General features: G+C 38.8%; 1 protein-coding gene across 3 annotated transcripts in view; it reads right to left on the bottom strand.

Moving 5' to 3' along the window:
* SEMA3A (semaphorin 3A) overlaps positions 1 to 21,917 on the bottom strand; it is a 339,609-nt gene that overhangs the window by 46,250 nt on the left and 271,442 nt on the right. For all 3 annotated transcript variants that reach the window (XM_064443796.1, XM_064443787.1, XM_064443803.1), the window contains one exon: positions 16,491 to 16,610. In XM_064443796.1, coding sequence (XP_064299866.1) covers positions 16,491 to 16,610 — 120 coding nt within the window. The remainder of the gene's footprint in view (positions 1 to 16,490; positions 16,611 to 21,917) is intronic.

The following is a 21,917-nucleotide window of genomic DNA, read 5'->3' as shown; positions in this document are numbered from 1 at the left end:
AAAAAGGTGCACAAATCTTTTACACATGTAAATTCCTCCACACGTCAGTGCTACTTTTACATATGCAGCACAAGAATCCAGTCATTGGGGCTTTTCAGTGCTTTGACCTTGAGTGTCACCAATGGATCATTCTCATTGTGAGAGACATTCAATCTGAATTAAGTGGTGGGGGTTTTTTAAGGAATTACTGATTTATAGTTGGGACAAAAGCAAAGCAAGGCAAGTGTAGCTCTGAGTGTTAATAACATACTAAGGCATATAAGCTCACGCGGGCTGGATAGCTATCAGGAGAAGTGAAGGAGTCTATACGGTCACTCGGCTGCGTCAGGGGACTGAGCTGTTGGGGGCACCTCTGGAAGGGCCAGGAATGGCCAGGGCTGGAAGCAGCGCTTCCCTGCAGGGCGGCTAGGGCTAGGCCGGGGCTAGGCCGGGGCTAGGCCGGGGCTTGGTGGGGGCTAGGCCAGGGCTTGGTGGGGACTAGGTCAGGGCTCGGTGGCGACTTGGCAGGGGCTCCGCAGGGGCTAGGCCAGAGCTCAGCTGGCACTCGGTGGGGGCTTAACTCTCCAGGCAGTGCCACTACCCTGACATCTCTCTGCCTTAGGGGCATAGATCAGTACAGGTATTTCTTGGGAGTAACATTTTAGCTTGCGCAGGAAGGAGAAGGAAGAAAATGTTGATGTCTGATGCAATTATCAGTTTCTGAAGCCTTTGTTCTAAAGAGACAACAATAGTTTTGATTCCCTGTAATGACTAATTACATGGTGAAGAAAAGCGAATACAAAAGTTCAGTAAAATTATAGCTTAATTCTCAACGTAAATTAAATTTCTCACAAAACAATGCTTATGATCTACCCACCCTATTTAATTTAAAATAGGTGATTATTATCTCTTTACAGAACAACAACCAAAATTAACACCTCTTTTCCACTGCTGACTATGTTTTAAGGTGTTGTATATCTATCAACACTGTTAATTTTCAACTGATTTACTTGTCCCTCAGAGAGAATAATTGGGCAACTGAGAAAACTAGTGTCCTTCACAGGACAGAAGGGAAGGCTTGCAGCACATTGTCTCCATTTAGGAATACTTTAATCTCAATTTTCTGTATTTCTTAACCTCTCTGCAGAAAATGTTAACGAGAGTTCCAGCTAAGAGTCTGTTTCTTCCTCTCTCGGTCATTTATCTGAAGTTTTTGACATTGATGCTTGGAAATAAAAACACTAGAAAGCCTGTGCCTTAACTGTGTAACCTACATCTTTAGAGCTCTGGATGAGTGACAAAAACTAAATATCACAGTCTTTACATTAAAAAGTGATGTATTAGGGGAGGAAGTGGAGCATGGAGGCACTGAAGACAAAAGATGTTTCTGATTTGGGGTGTTACACACTTTTGGCAATCAAAGCTATGCTACAGGCCTGACTTTTGTAAGCTCTGAAGATTCACAGGTGGAGCACAAGTCCCTGGAGATGCCCAAGCAGTTTATGGTAGATGACCCAAAACTCAGAGACCAAACCTGTTCCTCTGCACTAATGTGATTTTCTCAGGCCTTCCAGAATGCTGAGAGATGTGTGATTATGTCTGGATAGAATATTCTTTGTCTTTGCAGCTTGGAAATTAGAGGGTACAAGAAAGTGTCCTGAAGGCAGAGCAAGCATGCTGCAGCAACACCATCAGCCAAACTCCTGACACAGCACGTTGCAGGAGACAAGTCCCTGGCTGAATGTGAGGAATAGCTGGCGATTAACAAGGCAAACACATTTCACTGAAGGGAAAGTGGGACAGCCTTCAGTAGTATGACTGGCAAAAGCAAGAAACCCCAAACTGAACAATAGTGGCTTGACAAGTATGTCTTCAGCCTCCATATAACTTCTGAGACCTAAACTCTTAAGGTTTCTCTGTCAGAAATCTGTGCACGACCCTTTCTCCAGCAGGACCCTTTGTCTACACATATATTACTCTTTTTTCTGCCTACACTGTGAACACATATGGCCTTTGTGTCAAAAATAATCTATTTTCAAAATAGGAAAAAACTTGTAAATTTTGTACTGCCAGGTTGAATTTGTAGTGTGTGGAAGGGGTTGTGTTGCTGTAAAAACAATCTCCTCCTTAACATCTTGTCAAAAATCTGGACAGGACTCTGCCATAATCTCAGTTCTCAGTGAGGGATGTTCATTCATCGGGAAATGATCATCAGCCTGAGCCAGTTCCCAAGGAGTGATCCGGCAGACAACACTCCTGTAGCAATTTCCTAACCTATCCAATCTCCTGTAATTTAATTTCTTTGTTAAATCTTTTATATTTGGCCACAAAACTGAGGCCATTTTGTCAGACTATGAAAAAGGTTTTGTTGTTATAATTAACTTTTACAGCTAGTGTAAAGCAACTTGACACAAAATCCATTAAAGTAAGATTAATGAGGGATGGCAGCAAAGACTGAAAAAAAAGGGCTGGGTGAATGACTGGTTTTAACTGATCTGTCAGTGTAACCCAGCAATATAAAATGCAGTAAGGCATCTGTAAGCGGAAGCAAAACCCCTCAGCACAACCTGAGGTATTCAGTATGATAACATCAGTTATGACAACCTCTTTCAGTAGTCATGTGAGCATATGTGATTCCAACTTAATTTAGCTTCAGTCAACATAAGGTATTAACAGGGTTTGTACCCAACTGAAATAATATACTACTTTATTGATGATGTGAAACAGTTCTGCTCATTAAAAAAAAAAAAATGTAAAAAGAGAAAGTATTTGATAGCACAGGTGTGATGAAAACCACGGATTTGCTTGAGATAGAAGAGTCTTGCAACATTACCTTTTATGCCGCCTTGTCAGGAAGTTGTTCTCAAACTCTTTTTAATTGGTGCGTACTTTTATTCTGTACAAGCAAACCCTCCTTTTTTTATTTACTGACAACATTTCAGAAATATTTTATATCATTACTTTGACATAATTACTGTTCTTAACAAAAACCTTCTTGGAGTAACATTGTATGAGGCTCAAAATTTTAGCGTTTTTTAAAAGCAGTGAGGGAGGAGTTTGCAGCATACATGTTTGTGATACATAAACAGCAGGGAGAGAAATTAGCAGAAAGTTTAGCAAAAGTATTTAAAAAGTAATCAAATAATGAAATGCAATAAGAAATATGGCTTCTGTAATAAATAGGAAAACATGGAATATTTTTTTAGAGAATGCTTTCTACCAACACGTCTGGCAAAGAAAAATTAAAGCTGAAAGTATGTCAAAAATGGAGCAGAACTGAGTATTAATAATAACAACCCATTTACACAATCTTGTGGAAAGAGCTGATGACTCACTAGTCCTTGTAAAATATCTCATAGGAAGGTTTTGCACCTTCCCTTCCCATGGAGGTTTTTCTGCCTTTAGTGGAGGTTCCTTCAGAAAAACAGAATAGGAAACAGAGACTGAAGGGGTGGGTAAGCGAAGAGAGCTGTACCCTGCGACTGTCAGATTTTACAGTGTGTCAAATATTATCATAGAGCTGGGAAATATGATTAATCTCACTGACATCAGTGGAACACTTTTTACTGTTTATAAGGGTATTGAAATTTGCTCAAATTGCAGTAAAAGAATCCATAAACACCAATCCCCAGATACATGGCCATATTCACAAATAATGTATTATCATTGAATACTTTCAAATATTTCATGAAAGCTGTGGAGTAAATGGGAAAAATATGTAATCCAGTCTTTAAGATAACTTTTCTTCTATTTTCCTGAATGATCATCTGTAAAAAAGCTCTGTCCCTGAGAGGCTGTCTGGTTTCTTCTTACACCAAGTCATCTAATAAAATCATCCTACAAATGTTGCTACACTTACCTGAACAGAAAACTTCACAAATGTACCAACAGGAAATTAAATTTATTTATACAAACGTATGTTAAAAATACTCCTTTCCATAATCCAGGAATCTAACAAAAATACAGACCAGCCTATCACTTTAAAAGGTAAATCGTAAAGGGAACTATTTTGTCTTAATTTACTTAGTATGTTGTGGCAGCCCTAAAAGCCCAGGCACATCAGATTCTGCTGGATGTTGTACAAGAAATGGTGGTCTCAGAAGTTTTACAGTTAACCCTTGCCTTTCAAAGAGGTAATTTTCCCTGATAACACTACAGGATGTCTCACCTTCCTAGCGTGAAGCATTCAGCCTATAGCCACCAGTGATACGGGCCTGAGACTAGAGGGAAAAAAGAGCTAAAAAAGGCATTTCAGCTGGGAGTTCAGTTTTGGTGGGTTATTCTCAGTAGTCTTTTGGATCTGGAAACCTTTCAGACAACACTGCTGCTTTTGAGATTGAGATTCTTAAAAGCAGTGTTACAAAATTTCAATAATATAGTAATTTATCTGTACGCTATCACATCACCTGAGACATTCACTGCTTCTGAGTATCAGCTATTAGCTGGTGAATACCTGTATACCTTGGTATATCTTAAATGTTACCGTAATGGTACTGAAAGCATCAGTTTTTAGAAAATAAAGACCAACAGCCAGCTATTTGACAAAGCCAGATTGATATAAAACCATGGAATCGAATGGAAGAGCAAGTGATAGGGTACTTTTGACACCACTTTGAAATCTAAAAGCTCGGCATTGAAGTCTGAGATAAGTACTATAGGGTGCTTCAAAGATCAAGAGGAAAAAGAAGTACCACTCTGGCAATGTAGCAAACTGGCAAGTTCAGGATCTATTGCACTGTCAAAACTTAAAGGCATCAAATGAGGAATCGTTTGTCACGCTTTTTTTTTTTTTTGTGATCTGTGAATCATATCTGAGAACTTCAATTCTGTGAATAAGGTATTTGGGGCTTCTTTGTTTATTTTCTCTTTTATTTAGTCAAACATTCTGCCTTTTCAAGTGGAAAATAAGTATCCGTTTGTCTGTCCCATTTGTTCTTTTCTCTTCCTGTTCTCTCTTCCTTACACCACCATCATGAATAAGGCTCTACAGGCTAAATGGTGCTGATGGTGACATCTGTTTTACCCTTTTGTTTTGCAGGTATTGCCTGGTGGAACCTGGGGAAGAACCCAGTGAAGTGACCCAGGTGGGACTGGAACAGTGTCTTCCTGGAAACATGGGTTTGCAGAACTAAATAAAGAAAAATTACTAAAAGATTTTGTATTAATTAAAACCCTGAAAAGGATGAAAACCATTCTGCTGGGAAATTATATGCCATATTAAATATACAGTTTTGCAACTAATTGCTATCTCTCCTCCTCTGTTTAATGGTTACAGAGATATTAAGATGTCCTACAGTTATAGCACAAAAGGCCTCATTCGATATATCATAGTATTTCAGAAATAATGAAACTATAAGATCTGCTAGGAATTAACAAATCTGAATTTAGCTCAACAGATGCTCTATCTACATTTCTTGATCTTACATGCTCTTTGTGTCTACCAGAGCCCTGTCCTGCTCTTCTAGTAAAGACAACAGCCACAACTCTGCTAAATACAGAAGTCGGAATACATCCTTGAGAATGGAGCTTAATGTTAGCTTTGCGATTCTTTGCTAATGTGACTTTTGAATTGTGCTCTTGGACTACCTGAATATGTTATCAGTGTTTTAAATACATTGATGTTTCCACTTTGTTGTGAAAATAGGCTTTTAATACAGGACAGTATTTAGCAATCTAGTACCAGCCATCAGTTTGATATCAGCCGTGACATTATTTAATTTTCAGAATCACAGAGGTTAAAGCTCACTGAACTATAAACAGTTGGAAACATGGAGTGTAATCCCAAGGCACAGCTCTGCACAAGCTGTAATTTAAATCATATTGCATGCTAAGCTGAAAAGGCAGTGCAGGTCCCAAAGGGCATGAATAAATCTGCAGTCACTGATTTGCCACACGCATTTGTGTTGGGATTCTGTAACTGTGCAAATGTGATGTCTTCCTTTAGTGCAGAGGACCTGTCATCTACTGAGATTTGTAATTAAATAACCCAAAGAACAAAAGCAATTACTTAGCCTTACAAGCATTCAGACTGGAATTTACACGATTCCATGAACAAAGAGAAGGGGAAGTTATGGAGACGGAGAGAAAGGGAGGCTTTGAGTCTGCAACTTAATTCAGCTGCGTCTAGTGCTAACTGAGATTTTAATGTATAGACCAGGTATTCACATACCTGGCTTACTTTGAACTAATAATTCCGTCATCGCAAACTCCACTCTGAAGTGGATGTTTCTCCATCTAATGACCCAATTATATTTCCAGCTGGCTACTTGCCACATCAGGTGCTGGCTTTGAGCAATCAGTTGTGTTAATTGCAAGCAACACTGAATGCCTTTTGGGACAAGCAATTCACGGTTCAGGAATGTTAGTGTAAAGGGGGTTAAGTTCAGCCCCATTACCAAGAACAAGTCACAAAGTTTGCATAGTTTGCAAACTAACAGTTGTAATTTTATTGAATGGGGGAAAGAGCTAGAAACAGTCTAAGGGGCTGTATCCTCACATCATTAACTCTGCTGGGTGTGCTGGGCATCTGTTACTTGATGGGGTGATGGCTATGTGGTGGTGGTAGAGCCCGTCATATTTTCTGCTCAGCAGCTCTGTCTTCCCATTTCCCTGGTTCTGGCAGGTATTCTGATCCAGGCCAACAAGGCCAAGACATTGGCTGAAGAGAAAACTACATCGACTGCCCATGACCATGGTCTCCTCCATATTTGTTGGCATTTTCCTTCATTCTATTTATCATACTGGGAAAATAATAATTTAAAAAGTGCATAGGGGTTGTTTGATGTAAAGGAAGTATTATAAGGGCATAAATAACAGTGGATGCCATAAATGGATGTTGAAGGGCAGGTTTATATAGAAAACATCTACTGAAGAAATAAAGCATATTAATGAAATGAGCTGAGCACTGCAATGACTAGAAATCAGGAAATCTTTCTTGGCTGCATTGGGTATAGTCTCATTTATGAACAGCTGAAGATCTGGCCTGTGGTATTTTTTAGTATCTAACTTTTGTCTCAGTACCTAAATAACAAGTTTTAGCTAGTCTATCTATTTGCAAGGGTTGATTTCTAATACATTTGCCTGTGAGTCGTGGCACCAGCAATATTTAAAAGAAGAAACCTACCCAAATGTTGGAGGTGATGAGTGGGAGGTTCGGGTTGAATCATTAGAGATAAAGGGAGTTAGTGTGTGGCAGGGAGGGGGAGGAACTGGTACAAACCTCAAAGTCTGCAGGTGCTTAGAAACAGCATGGAAGCTCAGGAAGTGTCTCTAATACCCTTTAGAGGCTCCATCTCTGGTGCCTCACATGACTCTACAAAGAAAACTTCTTAAAAGAAAGCCATCTCATTTCTCCCTTTAACACAGACTAAAACACTGCCAAACACTTTTGCGTCTGAAGCTGTGTATTTCATTAAATTCACTGCGACTCTCTCAGCACTCTCCATTTTCGTGTGTCTGAAACCTCTAGTTCTCCCCCTGCCACCCCACAGCCAGTGTGCTGTAGTCACATCACACTTAACCTTTGCCTTGGCTTCTCAAAAAAGAATTTGTTTCACTCTATTCACGGCTTCAACAGTTTGGCAAACTGCACTTGAGTGCCGCACTGGGCCTTTATACTGAACACACTAATCTGATTGTTTTTCCACTCTACAAACTTTGGGTCAACAATCAAGCTGCTGCCAGAAACTAATTAATTTGCAAACAGGCCCCATTTTCACAGGGGGAGAGCTTTTGAAACCTATGTCAGCAGAGCTGGTCACACCATGGTGACATGCATTGTCATGGCATCCACTTTTCTGAGTAATTCTCCTCACTAATTTTTCACCACACACATGAACTCAGATTACCCAGTCAATAGTAAATCTCTATTGAATGCCCACCAAACTCTGAACGTGGTGGCCTGAGAAGAGGAAATTGGTATTGACAGGGTCAACACTCATTAAATTGATGGCTAGAGCAGAAGAGAAAAAAAAAACAACACAAGAACATAAAAAAAAGATTCAGATGCATGTCATATCCCAATGAAGGGGGCTGTAACAGACCCATTCCAGCTTTGTTTAAATCAATTAGTATTCTGCTGTGTGATTCCCTACAAGCAGATTTCTACTTAACTTCTCTTGAAAAACTGGTTAGTTACTTTTGTGAACAGGAAAGGAGACACAATTTGGCAACTAAAAGTCAGTGTTTTCCAAGCATCAGAGCTGCAATGAGCCCGCATCGGGATCTCAGAGATCATGGGAAACCCACTTGAAATTGCAAGGCCTATAACACACAGGCATTGTCTTTGGCATCCTGCCACCCAATCTGAGCTTTTCTTTTCCTTAAGCTGATTTGGATCTTTGTAAAAATAATAATTACAAAGAAACCCATGTTGTGTAATTTGAAATGGGGCCTACACCAAAAGCAAAGCAAAGTGCAGTCTTAGAACCTGAACGCTACACCTGTCCTGGACAAATTACCTTTTTTCCCCATTGAAATTAATCTCCAGGGCTTCCTATGAACTGGTGCATGTGGGCAATGCGTTTATATTTATGCATATATGTAGAGATAGACATGGTCCTTTTAATCATATATTAACTGAAAGTAGTACACAAAGCTTTCTAGTAGAGATTATTGCCGCAGCTACCACTGCTTGAGTTATATACCGAGTTTGTCACCTTCTTATGTGAACAGACCATCACGTTACAAAGCTGTTCATTGCCAACTCTACAAGTTATCCATTGAAATAAATACATACAAATAAACAATCCTTCTTAGTTTAAAAAAGAAAAAAAGCTTTCTAGAGAACATAGAATATCACTGGTACCACTGGTAATCAGACAATTGCTGGTCTTTACTATTCAGTGCGAGAAGGGTACAGCGCTGCAGACATCTAGGATCAAGAGTGTGACTCCTGGAGTGTACTCATGCAGCTGGGTTTTTACACAGCTCCTACTGCTGGAGGTGGCAGATGAGACTCAGATTTGTTTATCTAAAGCTATGTCTGTTAAAAGCATCTTGATTGGGTCATCAGATTTGATTCTGAACACCCAAGTGAGGTCACCCAAGCTGTACATTACAGCCAGGTGCACTGATTTATCCACATCTAGCATCTAGCCTGAGCTTGTTCTGGCTCATTCGTCCAATTTCCTCCCCAGAAAAGCCGGAGCATAGGTGATGGGAAGGGTTATACACTCAGGTCTATCCCCAACATGAAGCTCACCAGGATTTACTGGGTCGTTGGTCATATTCACCACTGACATAAACCCCCCTGCAATTTAGCAATTCTAAGGCACATCGCCACTAGATCAATTCAGTGTACATGAGTGAGTGTAGATCCCCAAGCTGGCAATCACTTCCAAGTCTCTGTTTAGAGAAAAAACTAGGCACTGATCTCTTTGGGACTGAGGTTGTTTCCCACAGTGCTTGTTTTGAAAGCTGTGAACATCTTTCCTAAAACTGTACTATGTGCAGCAAACAAACTCCTCTGGTCTCCAGCGGAAAAAACACACAAAGCACTCTGAGATCCCCCATTATTTTTGATCTTATATGCTCTCTAAAGAGAGTCACAGAATGAATTGCAGCAAAGCATGGCTTCTAGTCTACACTCCAAGCTGTTATTTTTTGGTGTGGATAATAAGGTTGACCAAGCTAAACCCCATAGATGTGCCTGCAGCTAACTGTATAATATACACATACCCTAAGTCAGGTGTTCCTGTACTAATCTGTATCCTAACTTCCCCAAGCATATTGTGGCTATAGCTCAGACCAGTATGTTTACTGATGCTAGTCTTTTTGCCCTAGGTCATATTCTCTAAAGTGTCGGGAGGTTCTCAAATCGTGTGGTCAGACCAGGGGAATGTCCTCTTCTGCTTCATCTTTCCTATCTGTTTTTTTCCACTCCAGCCTCAAAACCCATCCTTTGGTTACTGTTACCAATTTTTCATACCTAAACATAACAAAATCTCATCCACACCACTGAAATTTAAAGAAGAAAATTACTAATCTTAGACTGGGGGCGTTGGGGGTGGAGTGGGGCAGGCAGGGGGAGAGAGAAAGAAATCTATTTCCTAGAAGGATTTTAAATAATTTCATTCAGGCCACTTGATGGGAGATTATATTTTTTCTGATTGTCTTCACCTACCACCTTCATGATCTTCCTCACATCCAGGGGAACTGTAAAGCACATTTTCTAATTGATACTTGGTCTTTGATTTCTGAATCAAATGCTTCTCTTACTTTGTATAAAGATCGAGGGAGCAGTTATCAGACAGGATGAGTCAACTGGTTCAAATCCATGAGTATTTTCTGATCAAGTATTCAGCTGCACTTATGGCTTCCTGAGTTGTAACCATTTCAGGTTAGTGACAGTATAAATGTTGAGCAATAACATTATGAAAGAAACTATTATTTTGTGATTTCAGAAATTCTACATTTCTTCCAAAAGAAAAAGAACAGGTTGTAATAAAAATGTATAGAGAAAAGACTTGTTAGATTGCAATGAGAAAAACAATTTAAAATTCATATTCATTCTCTCAAATTTAGATCTACAGACTTAAGGGAGAAAAAAACTCTGTAAACTGAGTTTGTATGCCATTCTGTTCACATTATTATGCCACCATCACCATAGTTTCTAAGTACTTCCTAGCACTGTGTTAGGTGACATTAGCATTTGTCACACATGGAATTTATCACTGTGAAATTATTTATTACTATTCTTAGCAATGAAGATAATGGGAATGGGGGTGGGAGGGTATATTGAGTGAGAAATGAGACTTGCATATATGGACATGTTTTGTTCCTTCAAGGGTTGGAGTTGTTCGTGCCTGTACAAACAGTGGTGGGAAAGTGCGGGACTTGGTCCACACTACAGCCTGTATGATAGGAGATATCAGCTGACTAATTTGGTTCAAATGTAGAAATGCATATTTTGAATGCAAGACATCCTTGTAGGAAAAAAAAAACAAACCAAAACCAAAACACAAAAAAGCCCCCACAAACCAACCCAGAAGGACAATGATAAAAAAAAAACACGCACAAAAAAATCCCCTCACTGTTTTCAATGGTAAAGTTGTTTAAATATGGCCATGTAAACCTACGGGAATGAAGACCTGGAGACACTTTTTAGTCTTCTCACTGCAGTGCCTTGCGATGTCAGACAACACATAAAATGTTATCTAAGTTCCTCTTAAAATCAGCTAGGCTGTCTCACTGACTACTTTTATTGTGCAGCATTTCTAATTTCATTCCCCCCACGGTTTAAGACTTCTAATTTGAAGACCAAATATATTCACATGCAGTTCATACTCTGTTGTTTTTTTAATGCCCTTTATTTAAATAGGTCTTTTCTTGTTGGACATTTATTGTATTTGTAGCATCCATTGTCTCCTTTCTCCAAGAATATCTCAGATGTACTTTATGAAATAACCCCCAGGTACCAGGACGGTTGTGTCCTGTCTGTGCTGGCAGGTCAGTCACTTTCCACACCTGCTTACCTTTACGGGCATGTATTTTAGTGTCTTCTGCATATCTGGATTGGCAATGTGTAGGAGGTGAGCTGGAAAGTGGGAAACTAGGAAGGCATTTAGGGACAAGGGAGCGGCACAGAAGAGGGGGGTGTCAGTGTGTATGTATAGGTGGGAAAAGGTGGGTGTGGGTGACCGAAGATAAATTATAGATTCAAGGATGCAGCAAATGAACACATCCGAGTCTCAGCAAGAGTAGTTGCAAGAGAAAAAATATTTATTTCTAAACATCTTGACATATTTAATACATTTTTATTAGGTAAAAATCCTAGAAACTAGCTGCAATCTTGTCTTTCTTTTGCCATACATTCCTCTACTGTGCAATACATATACAAAATTATGTGTGTTGCCAGAGCTGGGACATCCTACAAACTGCCATACGCGGAAACGACGTAATGTGATGGCTAAAGTTCTGTATGAATGCCAGGAGAGTATCAAGTCCATGTTTCCTGCCTTAGAGCCTGTGAAATTTAAGAGGCCATTTTCTTTTTTATTGAACAGTCGCTCAGCTTCTATAATTCTCAGCTGTTTATGTAACCGTAAAGTAAAGATTACCAAGGACAATAACCCCAGGGGACTAAGCACAGCTACTACCCCACTTTAAAAATTAAGCCATGGAAAGTATGCTAAAATAATATCATAGTGCTGATTTAAACCTATAAAAAGCAAGGAAATTCCAAGCCAAGGCTGGAAATCCAGACTGACAGTCTCTCTTAACCCTAGGTCTAGTAAAGAGGGTGAGTGAGGCCGGTATTCCCTCACTTTTCTGGGGTGCAAACCAGATTCAAAATATTACCCTAATGCAGCTTTTGTGATTTAATTTCCTTTCAAATCTTCTGCAGCCCAACTCTGTTCTGCTTTTAAAATAAATGTTTATGGTTGTTCATTTTACAAAATGTTAACAGTTTATGGCCAGATCCCTGTGCTCAAGTCAGGGAAGATGAGAACGGCTACAAGCTTTCCTTCCACTCCCCTACTCTTCAGCTTGAAAACTACCTTCAGTACATTGCATTTGCGTTGCTTAGCATTTGCTTTGGTACACTGCACTGCCATTTCTGCCTTCTTGCCTCCAGCCATGCCCTCAGCCCTCGCGTGAATGCTGCCACGGATGGTGTACAGCAAATGCTGCGTGTGGTTCACCAGGGAATTCCCTGGTACCAGGGGAAGCTGCTCTGACCTCCTCGAGCCTCCTACTCGTCTTTTTTTATTGCTAAAAAGTTAATAGAAGCAGGACCTGATCTATGCTTTCTTGAAATAACACTAGCTTCTGATGGCTCTCAACTATAAGAGGCAATGGGACATTTAAAGGGAAACATGGTTTTTGCCTATAGGCAAGACTCTGTAAGATATATGTGTAACATCAAACTCATTGCTCCTTATAGTAAAGCTGGACAGGAGATGTTTTTTCAACTGCTATTTTTTTTTTCTGAGAGTTCAGAACTATTCTTGACCCTCACTGGGACCAACTAAGGCTGTCAGAGCTTTCTGAGCAGAGAAACTCCATGCACTTACCAGAGGAGCCAATAACATCCAGGGTGGGCATGCACATGGCTTATAACAAAGCATATGATTCAGTCTGGGGCACTGAACTGTGGCTTTTCATATCCAAAATGACTTCCCTGAGCACCAACATATTTTACTGTGTTTTTTCAAATGCCTCTATGTCACATCTGGCCAACTCTGTTTCAATAATTAAATATACACTGCTACAGTGACTGATGTATGGTTCCCTACCTTCTAGATGAATGCCCCGACCACATGGCTATAGAATCAGTCTCCCTTGCTTTATTTGGCTTGGTGACTGTTTAATTATTTATAGAAAACAAAATGTCTTTAGAAGCCTGTGAGTATTTAATCTCTTTAAAAGACTTAAAAAGTCTTTAAGAGCTGCTGGTCAGCACCTTCCCTTGGGCTGGGCACAGTTCAAAGCTCTCTTCCCAGCAACATTTAACTTCTTACGAAAGGTGGAGCGTCTCCAAAAGGTGACTCTGATCTCTGTAGGAACTCTGTGTTCATACTTAAATCCAAAAAACTTAATCACTCTGTGCAATGCTGTCCTATGTTTACATCAGTTCAGGATGATGTTTAAATTCTAGGAAAAGTTTGCAAGCTCTTACTGTCTTCTCCTCTCCATTTTTGGTACCAAACAGCTGTGTTTTCTGCACCCTGTCAGCTCTGACCTTGGCCTTAGTATGGGAAAAGCAGTTTCAAGTTTCTGCTCTGAACGAAGTAAACATTAGCGAGGACTTATAACTGGATGTCTTATCACCTAGCTATTAAACTCCAAGAGGATGAGGATTGCTCTTTTTGAGTTTGATCAGATCTACAGTTCTTATCCAGATTTCAGTATATGCCCATTAGAATAGTGATTTTTAACTCGAGGCTAAGCACACCACAGAAAGCAACTAGAAAAGCAAACTCTCCGCTACATAGCAATTCATTTCTTCCCTAAAAAATGTATAAAGCTCTGCAAACTTAAGGTTCAAAACCAGATCTTTAAGAAAATAGAGTACACCTCATTCTTCGATAAGAGCTTATTTCATTAAAAGTATATCTGCTTTAAATACATGCTAACACAAAGCTTCTTCTATAATTATATTTTAAAAAGACAAATGACAAAAGAAAAAAAAAATCGAAGGACTGGCATGCCTGCAGAGTTACAGACCCAAACAATTATAATGTTTGGATTTCCCTGTTAGAAGCTGAAATTAGGAGCACTGAGTGGAAAAGCTGCCAGGACCTTATCACTGGGAAATTAACAGTAAAGTCTTAGAACCTTTAATAGGAATGTTTTACAGCAGATTTTAACCCAAACTTTCCGTATTAGGAATGTAAGCTTATTAAGTTGCAATGGAGAGACAGGTTTGAAATACTTATTTATGGATCATTCTCTATTAAATCATAGACAGTTATAAGAATAATTTTAAAGGCCTTGGTTTGATTCTTACCTTATTATAACTTAGCTTGAGACCTTCCATACAGGAATACAGTGTAAGAACTAGACTTAGAGGTGAAAATCATCTGCATCCCGTGCTATGATAAATGCTGCCTCTACTTTTATGCTCATTTTGGACAATACTTCAATTCTAGACAGCTTGAGGTTCGTCAGCTCTTTATGTGTAACTGCCTTCTCCTGCCCATCCTGAGCACAGAGCAGTTGTGGTTTCTGCACCCTGTCAGATGTAACCTTAGTGCTAATTTGGGAAAAGCAGTTCTCACATTTAGTGCTGAAAGACCGATAACTGAATCCACAAAGGAAAGACACATTTTCAGCGATGAAGTACAGGGGCTGTGGACAATGGCTGTGCTTTCCCACTGCATAAATCCTCCTGACTCAGCTGTCATTGTGCAAATCTACTGCACAAAAGTAGATTTTGCTTGCATGATTGGACTTTATGTCATGACTATCATAACAAAAGTGGGTGTTGTGTTATCTTTAACATATTACTCTACCAGGTACCAAGATATATGGACATGTCTGTAACCCTTGCACTTTATTGTCTCCTGAAGTCCAAAAATCTTGTCTCTTATTATAACAAAATAAACCAATGAACAATATTTCTGGGTTACTGGGCAAGTTTAGACTGTAGAACTGAAATGGGATAGACCTGAATCTGTCCTCACAGTAGTCCACATGAATTATGACAAAACTAAATTTAACAGGACAAAAATCAGATTCATACAACTTATATTAAAAATACAGATTCATACAACTTGTCACATACACATTTATCTGATACATATATCCAGAGCATATATCATCTATAGAGTTGTTTATTCAACCTGCAATAGCAGTTTGTGGTTTTAATTATAAGTCAGGGATTGGTTTTGTAATGGATTGTATATACAGCTGATATTATATGATATGAGCTGATATGGTATGATAGCCAGTATGATACTAGAAGTTCCTTACTATAGCTAATAAGACACTGTGTTGTTAAAACATAGTCTGCTCTTACACATTAAAAAATTGTGTGAACAGTTTGCGCTAAATTGCAAAACCACATAAGAAAACCTGGACCTCAGCACAGACATAAATAATGTGGCTAGGAGTGAAAAGTATCTAAGAACAAAATAATTTGTGAATTCAAAAACAGGAGTGCAGATGCAAGCAGTGTGTACAGCAAAAGTGTCTAGTCAGCTCTTAAAAAATTAGAATATAAATTAACTCAGAGTAACTACAGTTAGGATTACTGGCTCACTTAAATCAAATGATGAATTCTCATTTCCAAAATGCTCGTATCCTTGTATAACTAAAGCCAAATGTAATTCCATTTAAGTTATTGGAATTTTGACTTCAGAAGAACTTGGATAAGATACTCAGATGCATTTTAAATATTTTGGTACATGAAGCCAAACCCAGATTTTCTCTGAAAATATCCCTCTCTCCCTGTACATGCAAACAACCAACTATAGGCTTGATTAGCAATATCCATACAATAATGGTAGCTAGTGTGTCTTGTTAAACCATTGAATATTTTGAAACTCAATAGTTTGGAATACCGAGGACCCTTTTAGAAACTATGTTTGGAAACTATGTTCCGAAATTACTCTGGCCTGGTCAGGAAGCTCTGCTGATTAATTTTCTGCTGGACTTTGGTGGCCAGTGTCAGATTCCCTTCAAACCAGCCAAAAATTAAAGCCTGTACAAGGCACAGTCCTGCCCAAGTCTCTGTAGCTGCTTTGTGTTGACGTGTGGCTGATGCCTCCACAAGCCTTGAGCTTCTGTCCAACTTGCACCCTACAGCAATCTGCTCCTGTGGCGCAACTGCCTTCGCTGTAGTGTCTGTATATGGTTTAAATTTAATCACACTCCACAAATTGAAATGTAATTAAAAGAAAAATGCTTCTTTATAAATCATTTTTGATTAGTTTAACTGGTTTAAGACAAAATTCTGCTCCAAATAAAAGTGGGCTGTATATGTCACAGATGTTGTTGGAACAAAGCTGTGTGCTAGTCTTTAATGGCTGGATGAATGTAACTGAATAAATGTACATTTTACATACCGTTTAGCCACCGGGAGTCGTGCTGCTCTGTTCTGATTGGATGATGATGCCCCAGAGTTCGGAAAATGGCAAAGTCCCTGCCCATGAAGTCTGCCGCTGTGCCAGAGTACAGCTCTCCATCTGTGAGAGGACACAACATGAGCAATATTTCTCAATTTTCCAGTCATGGTAAGTCAGAGAAAGCGGTCAGTCCTACGTTTATATTGTGCTAATAGGGATAATGAGAAAATTACAAAGCAATAAGCCATATGCAATGTATTGTCATTGAAAATATATAATTAGACCCACTTTCTCACTGCAGAGCTTAACTGTAACCTCTCTCAAATGAGCTGTATCTCCCCACTGGTAGGGCAGCCACTTTTTAAAAATATGTTTGGATTCCTAGGCTGGAACAGTGACAGCCTGCACACCTATCCCTGGCAGGCGGTCGTATACAGCCCCAAAAAACCCTACCTAACTGTGAAGTTACCCTGTTTTGAGCAGAAGTTTGGGCTGGAGACCTCCACAGGTTCCTCCCAACTTCCTGGAGTTTCGTGACTGTGTTAGCTCGTTCATTCTCGGTTCAGAAAGTCTTTTGGTTGATCTTTGGTTTTGTTTTGCCATTTTTTCCCCCCTTTTTTTCTGAGCAAGCAAATACTCTGAAAACAGTATCTTCTACAGGAAAAACAGAACATGCCTTTCTCCTCCTGCCACCTTTGTAACTGTGATACTGGCAAAGGGCAACAGCTGAGGGAGAGAATAAATGAGATCATTCCCTGCTACCTTGACCCCATGCATATCACAGTGAACAAGTGAATTAAAAATTGATCTGTGATACTTCAGCCCATAAATGGCACATACATAGCCTAGCTGGAGAAGAAACTCATAATATTAGAGTCCCAGTGTGCCCCTTCTCAGCCAGATGGAAGTATCATGGAGGAGGCAGAGAGGGACACGGTCTAAATTCAAAGGACCAGGTCAAGTTAAATACCTGCCAACTGGTGAAAAGAATATCAATAAGAATAAGTACATAACAATCAGACACACAGAAAACAACCCTGGATCAAAGAACAGGACGTATCTTTCTGGTGCTAATGTAGAGCTTGTCCATGAAATTACTCTGAATTCAAATTGCTAAAAATGCATTTTTTAGGACTGTGCCCTTTTACACCCTTATATGAAATGGGACATTATACTTTTAACATGGAATTAAAAAGTATTATTCCTCCAACTGCTATTTTCAAGCTACCAATCTTAAATGGGTCTTCTGTGTAAAAGACAAGTTTGAGGACAAAATAGCTCTTTCTTTAAGCTGAGGTAATACATTTTTCATGGTCATGATGAACACTACCATATCCTCATTTTAAAACACCCTTTAGGAACAAGTTCATAATTTCCATGGCAATTTTAGATATTTCCATGGTGGGACAACCATGTCCAAACATGCTTACTGGACTGGCAACTTTTCCCCAGTATGCTGACACCATGAAATTATCAATTGAACCTACAGTGGCTCTGCACCATACTGTAGTCATGAAAACCAGGACAGGTGAAAACATGATAGTGGAAAGGCGTGGAATTGAATGAATTCACAGCAGAGGTTAGAAGCAAATAGACCAGTTGTGCCCAGCAGGAGGTGTAATCAGAAGTGAAACAGAACAGCATATCATTAATTAACAATTTATCATTCCTCTGTGTCATTTTTGTCTTTTTTTTTAAAGGGGAGACAATCACTTAATTATAGTGATTATTATGTACAGGGTATGCAGCTGAGATTTTAAAGAACATAAAACCTTTTTGCTTGTGAAAGGGCTTTGATGCTGTGCTTAACCTTCCTTTAACCTTATCTTCATTTTCTTGTCTTTCAGTCTCTAGTGAGTTCTGATAAATCAATATAAATCAAAGGGGGAAAGAAAGAAACAACAAACCCTCTATTGCTTCCTGGTTATCAACAGATCTAAAGGTCAATCAAGAAAGAAAAAAAAATCTGTATTTAATACTACTTATTAAAATTAAACAATTGTAGCTCAAAAACTCATTAGAATTATATACTTGCAATATATTTAATTATAAGGAGGTTTGGCACCTCAGCTTCTAACTCAATGTATAAATACCACTGAAAGTAACATATCTTCCAGGTCTGACTTAATTCAGCCCATGGTTATTTCACATTACTAGGCTCTTGTGGCTGGTACTTTTTTGACAGCGGTGATAGTGTAAAATTTTTCCCAATAATGGGCTTCAGCACATTCCAAAGGAGAAAGAGTCTGTAGGAAACTAGCTGACCTTTCTTTGCTCTTTACTACAGCCCCTCCAAGTTTTGGTATACCTAGACCAGTGCCTGCAATTTGAACGGATTTGCTGTAGTCATGCATATTTTGGCTTCTTCCAGATAGAAATACCAAGGCAAACCATTTATTTTTGTAAGGCTTTAGATGATAATTTCAGGGTGAGCTTCAAGTCATGTCCCAGATGTGCACATCCTTTGAGTTAGTACTATTCAAAAGTTATATAAGGATTTGGCCTCCTGTCTAGATAGAAGTACATTCATCTTTGTTTCCCTATGCAGGCCTTCTTTTGGACTGAAATTTACTCATTTCTAGTCTAGAAGATGATTCTTTCATGTCATGGATAGTCTTCACTATGCTATTTCCATTATCAGTAGTTTTAAAAGCAGTTTTTGTTAACTTTAAGAAGAAAGTGGAATTGAACAGTTTGAAAACAGAAACATTTCTCAAGGGGAAAGAATGAATGAAAAGAAAAAGTTGTCACTTTGTATTTCCAGCCCAGCAGCATAAAGCATTGACTCTCCAGAACAAGCTGATGGCTCTCAGTTGTTTGCAAAGGGAAAAGCTCTATGTTTTGGACATAAAGCACTTTATTCTAAAGGAGTAGCATGTTGACATATGAATGCAAACAGAAATACATATATTGACTTTACTAAATAAAAAGGCAATGAATAAAGCCCATAATAATATTTTTTTTGTGGGGGAGGAACCATTTTCCCACGTACTGTACATAAGCAGCACGAAACTGTGAACACCTCCACAAGTTCATTAGATACAAAGGTGTTAAAAACTAAGTAATATATATTTATTTGCTGAATTGTTTCTATTCAGCTTTTAAAGAAGACTGCATTCTTTTTAAAAATATTTTTGGAGAGTACAGAACTACTCGCTTTCCTTTTTGAAGAAATAAGAAAGTTGAATGGGTGGGGAATATAGGCAAAACCAAACTTTGAAGGTCCTGATTGCTTTCACTGGTAAAAGGGCTCGCAAATGACATCTGCTATCCTTGGTTAGTAGGTTTATTCACGAAAGTTAAGATTTTCAGACATACATAGTAGTGGATTGACTTTATTCCTTTTGAAGTCAAGAACTAAATCTTCCCAGAAAGTAGGATAAACTCTAAAATCCCGAACCTCCTATGTACTTAGTAACTAATTTCTAATAAATAAAATAATAAAGTTCTTCCTTGTTAAGAAGCAGCTGTATTTCAGATCACATTGATTCATATTTGGGAGTATTAAGGTACCTAAACTGATTTTAAAAAGAATAATAATAATAAAAAGAATTTGTAAACTGTTTGTTTTTTTTTTAATCAGTGATACACAGGAACATAAACAGTGTTGAGGATTCTGGATCATCAGAGCTTTTGAAAATCCCAAAGGGTTGTTTCCTAAAGAGCAACTGACTGACAGTCGGACAATGCCGGTCTCCTTCCCTGAGGTTTTTTCAACTATCCCAAGACAATTGCTTGAGACTAATACATTCAGTGATAATTCTCCTCCTCTGATTACATTTTTTTAAAACCTTGCTGCCTTTCATTTTCCTCCTGCCCTGGAATACACACTGGTGGTGCCCAGGGACTTCTCAGTCTCTACATTTTCATGCACTAGCCTGCTCAAATGGAGATTGTTTAGTTAGTAGAACATAGATGGCTGAATTATGTCTTACAGTACTAGGAACTAGTTATATCATGTTCCCAACTGGAGTTTACTTTAGAGCAGAGTAGCAATAACTACCTTTAATGAACAACTCTTAAAAAAATAATGAAAAATATTTGCAGGTGGATGGAACAAGGAATGTATACTGGCAAAATATTGGAAAAATTTAATAACGAACTGTTTGTCTTGGTTCTGGGGTGTTTTTTGTTTGTTTGTTTTGCTTTGTTTTGTTTTTCAAATATTGTTGATTTTTTTAGGAGAGAGGGAAAACCGAAAATCCTTTTTACATTTATACGTGTTTCTTTCAGCTGAAATATAAAATAAGAATCCTTTAATAGTACCAATGGCTATTAAAAATCTTAAGTTACTTTTTGCAAATTAACCTTGGTGTTTTGCCCAAGTTCCAGCTTGGGTAATTACATTTCACTTATCTAAGATTTACCTTCTAGTTATAGAGTCGAGAACAAACTCTTCTTCCGCACTTTGCAAAATCTCTGTTAAGTGTTTCTGGTGAGTAACAGAGGTTATTTTCCCCTCCTGTATTTAACCATACAAATTATTCTTACTTCTCAGCCTTCTTTTATCTTCCTGAGAGTTATACTGTGTTACTAATTATAACATTGCATTTTAATGAATGCTGGATGGTTGTTTTGCACAGTTGCCCTCTTGAACCTAAGGTAAACCATGGTTGCTTGCGAGGGCAAATACTTCTGGCACGTGAGGGACCAGGAGTAGCTGAGCTATCATTCAGCTCAGGACAAAGGAAGAAGCAGTCCATCCACGGTCTTCTCGATGTGAGGTATTTGTGGTCAAGAGGCTCCTCTGGCCATCATAGACCTACTCACTGTAACAGGTGCTACCTGCTTTGGAGAGCAGTTAGACCAAACCTCTCCATGCAGTCATTGCTTGGCCAGTTCATTCCCTTATCCTCACCTATTTTGGGGGGAAGAAATTATATTGCCTTGAGTCATCACTTCATCATAAAATTTATGCGTTTTTGGCAAAGCTAAGAGTAAGTCACTGAGAACCAGTGGTGAATCTGGTGTACGCTTTCCGAAATATCAGGGGAACCTCTGAAGTGAAGGACAGAAGTAAATGCAACATTATGATCAGTAACACAATGTGACTGTGAGGTAGCTATGAGGAGGCAGAGAAAAAAAGGGTATTCATGTTCAGTATGCAGGAATGTTAATTTTAGCTTCACTCAGTTTTCTGTAAATCATTGAATTAGAAATTAGTCACTGGCTTTGAATGTTGAATGTATGCCATTTTCTATAGTGCTAATACACCCATGGCCCTAATGGAAGCCTGATTCAGAACAAAATATCATGCTCAGTCTACTGTTTATTAGGAGGAAAAATACATGGAGTGAAAATTATAGTGATAGGGAGTGGGATCAAGAAAGCAAAGAGGTTTTAAAGACATGAAATCGAAGCCAAGGGAAATAAGATAATCATATTTGTGACAGGCTGAGGGAAAAAAAAAGGAATGTGAAAAGCTAG

Source organism: Phalacrocorax carbo, chromosome 1 (assembly GCF_963921805.1).
Source record: "Phalacrocorax carbo chromosome 1, bPhaCar2.1, whole genome shotgun sequence".
Taxonomy (NCBI): domain Eukaryota; kingdom Metazoa; phylum Chordata; class Aves; order Suliformes; family Phalacrocoracidae; genus Phalacrocorax; species Phalacrocorax carbo.
The sequence above is the reverse complement of the archived record's forward strand: the minus strand, read 5'-3'. Positions and strand labels throughout refer to the sequence as shown.